We start from the raw sequence: 4876 nt of genomic DNA on the forward strand, positions 1-4876 counted from the left end.
GGCTGAGCGGCAGAGGAGGCTGGCCCGGGGTCTGTGCCTGTACTGTGGTACTCCGGGGCATGTGATCACGACATGCCCTATTCGTCCATATTGTCCCCCGGTGAGTACCATCCTACTCTCCAAATGTAAAATGAAACCACTCTCCACCACCGTAAGACTTACTGCACCCACTTTCTCCATTCCAGTCCATGCTCTCCTCGACTCCCGGTCATCTGGCAACTGGTCATCTCGGGTGCCCTCTGCCGCCAGCTCAAACTCCCGAACACAACCACACAGGCCATCTACCAGATCCACTCTGTAACTGGTAAACCCCTCAGCAGGAGCCAGGTGCAGCGGAGTGCTGGTCCTGTCACCCTCCAGGTCGGGCTCTTACATGTGGAACAAATACATCTGCTGGTTCTGGATTCCACCACTGAGGTGATTTTTTTGGGCGTCCGTAGTTGGAGCAGCATAACCCCATCATTTTCTAGACCACCGGCGAGATCCTGAAATAGGGCAACACCTGCTTCCCGGACTGTTTCCCACACCGACCGCAACCTCCCACCTCTAGCTCCCAGACGCTCCCTGTGTGCTCTACATCCATCGAGAGTCTGGTGGAGAAACAGCCTGTGGACATCCCGCTTTGTTACGCCCCCTTCAGGGACGTTTTCTGTCCAAAGAAAGCCTTAAAGCTGCCTCCACACCGGCCATGGGACTGCGCTATTGATCTGAGCCAGTGCCCCGAGGTAAGATCTTCCCATTATCCATCCCTGAACAGAAGGCCATGGAGAAGTATATCAACGAAGCCCTACAACAAGGCTATATTCATCCATCCACTTCCCCTGCTGCTTCCAGCATCTTCTTCGTAGCCAAGAAGGACGGTGGCTTACGGCCTTGTGTCGACTACCGGGGCCTGAACAAGATCACGGTGAAATTCCGGTACCCACTTCCCCTCATCCCTGCGGCCCTAGAACATATCCGTGGTGCCACTGTTTTCACCAAACTGGACCTCTGCAGCGCCTACAACCTCATCCGAATATGTGAGAGGGACGAATGGAAAACAGCCTTTGTATCTCCTACCGGACACTACGAATACTGCTTTATGCCCTACGGTCTGGTCAATGCCCCCTCCGTATTCCAGGACTTCATTCATGAGGTGCTTCGGGAGTTTCTCTACAGGTTCATCCTGGTCTAGATTCTGATCTACTCCTGAAGCATGGCCAAACACTGCCACCACGTTGCGGAGGTCCTGAAACGCCTGAGGGAGTTCCAGCTCTTCCTCAAAGCCGAGAAATGTTCCTTCCACCAACCCTCAGTGCAGTTCCTAGGTTACAACATCAGCAGCAGTGGCATCCAGATGGAGGGGAAGGTAGACGCCATAAAGTCATGGCCCACTCCATCAACAGTTAAGGAGCTCCAGAGATTTCTAGGATTCGCAAACTTTTACAGACTATTCATCCAAAGCTACAGCTCCATTGTGCATCCACTCACCGACCTACTCCGTAACAAGCCTAAGTCACTGTCCTGGTCTGCAGCGGCCGACGGGGCCTTCAACACCTTAAAAGAAGCCTTCACCAGCGCACCGCTCCTCATTCATCCGGACCCAGAGAAACCCTTCGTAGTGGAGGTGGATGCTCTCGCAGCAGCAGGGGAAACCAGCTCGGCTCCATCCATGTGCCTTTTTCTACCGCAAACTCGACCCGGCAGAAAGGAAGCAGTCCGTAACAGACATAGAAGCATTTTTTATCTGTATTAGCAGGGTGATTTGTCAGTGCCTTCCAAAACCAATACAAATCACAGCTGCAAAAATATAACTGTTTTCTAATCTTCGCAGCTATGGTTAAGGTTTGGTTAGGTTTAGGCACAAAAACAACTTGGTTAGGGAAAGATGATGGTTTGGGTTAAAATAAGTAACTTGGTTAAAGCTGAAGTAGGCAATATTATTCCATTATAATTTTGGTTGAAATACCTAATTTTGAACATGTCACTAATAATATTTAATTCAAGTGCCTTTAAAAAAATGTGTGTCTGTGGTTTGCCCGCCCCTTTGTATTTAATGTTTTTTTTAAACTGGACCTGGTCTGAATTAAACAACCAATCAGGCTTAGCTAACAGGTAACCAGCCAATCACAGTGACCCTGTACAAACATGGGTGATCCAGTTTCTGCGTGTGTCTTGGCTCCTCCCTTCCAGAGCCACATAGGCGTAAATTACGGGGGGGAAAAGTGAAAGCATTACACTCCGCTCATGTAGCATACCTCTCTACATGGCTCTGGAGGGGGGAACCAAGACACATAGAAACCGGATATAGTGTATAAAAAGCAAAATACAAAGCGGCAGACATCCACAGACACATTTTTTTTCTTTTTTTCTTTTCTTTTTTTCTTCAAATAATAGGGTTAGTGACATGTTATGGTCAAAAATAGGCATTTCAACTGAAATTATAATGAAATAATATTGCCTACTTCAGCTTTAAGGTTAGGGAAATGGGAAGTGAACAGCAATCTTCTGTGTCAAATTTATCACTCAATAATAATGTCACCTGACTTCTTCCTCTGCTCCTGATGGACAAGAGTCATAATTTGTACGGCTACTCGAAGGCGCTCTCACTTGAATATAAACATAGGTTGTTTATGCTCAAACGACTAATGCTGTAATTTTTCTGCGGCGGACAGTCTGCATTTGTCTAGTTGGTAACAACAGATTAAATTTAGTGGAAAAGTCAAGCCATGGGCCAAAAAACCCCCAAATGATTAGTTTTTAGTGTTAATCCAGACTATAAAACAACCAAAATATCCCACACAATGACCTTCATCTTGAAAGTCTGAGGAACAGAACGTAGTAAATAAAGTGAGTAAAGTGATCAACAGTGTGCAGGATTTTTTGGTTTTTGATTTGAATGCACCTGTCCATAAGACTTTCTGGTGTGCAAGTACTTTGTAATACATGTTCATTCAGACCCAATAACACAACCATGTGTCCATGTAAAAACATTGCATGTTTTGGACCATAACTCACACTGCAGCATAGAAGCAATTTTCTTTGTGAATTCCTTGGTTAATCAGTTTAGGCCATGCCCGTTCCATTTCAATAAATTTGCCATTTAGAGAATAATTTTTATTTTATTTTTTATTTTTTTTACTTCTGCTCCTACAAATGTAATTATGAAATGTGATATATAATATTTTATGAGCCCAAAAATGTGTGATTTCTTTTCATGACATTCCATATGTCAAATTCTTGTAGGTGAGGCCTATTTTCCCCAAAACTGCCACAACTCCTGAACACGTTATGAACTTGCAACCAAATTTAGATGACACATGCACGTGCAAAATTTGAAGACATTTCATCTAAAGGTGGCAGTACAGCAACATGATTGATTTGAATGGCTATAAGACAGCAGCCATGAGTCTAACTGACTTTGAATTTTGCACATTTTGCACAGTTGAACAAAGTGCCAACATTCCCAGGTGGGAATTAGCCATCAGTCAACCACACAATTGTAAAGCAACATTTGTATTTTGATGCTGATCAGTAAACAATTTCTAAACATTGTCTATTATCATTCACTTTCTTTATTCACACACTGTCATTTATGTATTTTATCTACTTACTCATTCACTTTTTGTAAATTTGTTCATCCATTCAGTCATTCCCTTAATTCCTCTCTCACGTGTGTGCATTTATTCATGTTGATGTATTTTTTGCAATATACATGTTGAGTGCATTTGGTGTGGTTGACTTCAATCAAACATACATTTTAATTTAATACGTTTGATCAACAGTTTAATTAATTCATCTGTTCTGTTCATTTGATCGTTGGTTCCATACTTTCCCAGTCAACACGATTTAAATTTTTCAGCTGTGATCTGTGCAGGTGTCTGCCATGACTATCAAACTCACCTCAAAGAGAATAACACTCCTCTGAGTTCACACACATACACAGCTTGTGATTGGATGGAGTCCTTTCATCACACATCACACTAATTTGATCAACTCTGTTGAGACAAGCAACAATTAAGAAAATATCTTTCTAAATTTTATTTAAATTTTGTTTTCATTGTTAACAAAGGGATAATGTATAATTTATCCAAAATTAGATTTTTTAATACATTTCCAGAACACCCTTTAAAGGCTTCAGCTTTGGTGTGAACACGATCATCTGTGGATGAGAGAGTCTTTGTGCCATGATCTTCTGATGCCTTTAGTGAATGAATCAATCCAACAAACAGACAATCAATTAAATGATCAATCAGTGCATCTATCTGCTTTTTAAATACTTTCAAGTTTATTAATTATTATTATTATTCATGAGGAGAGGTTATACAAACTGTTTGATCACTAACAAAACTAAACCTTTGATGTCTACATTTTGTTCACATTTTGAAATGTGTTTTTTTTTTGTGGGAATCAATAAGCATGTTTTCCATTAGCATGAGCAAGCCTTTCCTGTTTTCCTGTACTTCTCCCTCTGTGTGTTTCTATAGTAACCTTGGCTAAAATCCAAACAGCCGGTAGGGCCCTCTGAAGGGCTCTACACAGGCAAGATGAAAGATTTCCACCAGGCGACTGCAGCTTCCAGGCAACAGAAAAATGTGATTTTTAAAGGAGGACATGCTTCCACTGAGCAGGAGGAGTGACAGTAAATATCAGGGGGACAGTGGCCCAGCCAACATTTTTATATTAACTAATAATAGCCTGGTTCCATATTAGCCATAAAATACAGTCATACAGACTGACTGGCAGCAGCACACAAAATGTAGAAAAGCTTTTTGCCAACAGTGGTGCATTTAATGCCTTGTTGCAAAGCTCTGGTGCACTGATGGCAGCTAAGGAGGCCACTTTGTACAAAGTAGTAACACCACATTGATATTTTGGCACAAGCTTGACCTGAACC

At 42.5% G+C, this 4876-nt stretch overlaps 1 protein-coding gene across 1 annotated transcript; it reads left to right on the forward strand.

Annotated features, from left to right (window-relative positions):
• The first annotated feature begins 1195 nt into the window (after nucleotides 1-1195).
• Nucleotides 1196-3229, forward strand: LOC122866016 (uncharacterized mitochondrial protein AtMg00860-like). The gene is made up of 2 exons (XM_044175114.1): nucleotides 1196-1653; nucleotides 3226-3229. The coding sequence occupies exons 1-2, from the start codon at nucleotides 1196-1198 to the stop codon at nucleotides 3227-3229; spliced, it is 462 nt and encodes a 153-aa protein (XP_044031049.1).
• The last annotated feature ends 1647 nt before the right edge of the window (nucleotides 3230-4876 follow it).

Source organism: Siniperca chuatsi, linkage group LG18 (assembly GCF_020085105.1).
Source record: "Siniperca chuatsi isolate FFG_IHB_CAS linkage group LG18, ASM2008510v1, whole genome shotgun sequence".
NCBI classification, from domain to species: Eukaryota; Metazoa; Chordata; class Actinopteri; order Centrarchiformes; family Sinipercidae; genus Siniperca; species Siniperca chuatsi.

Coding starts and splice junctions, on each gene's coding strand:
- LOC122866016 (XM_044175114.1), top strand. CDS start 1,196: ATGGCCAAACACTGCCACCACGTTGCGGAGGTCCTGAAACGCCTGAGG.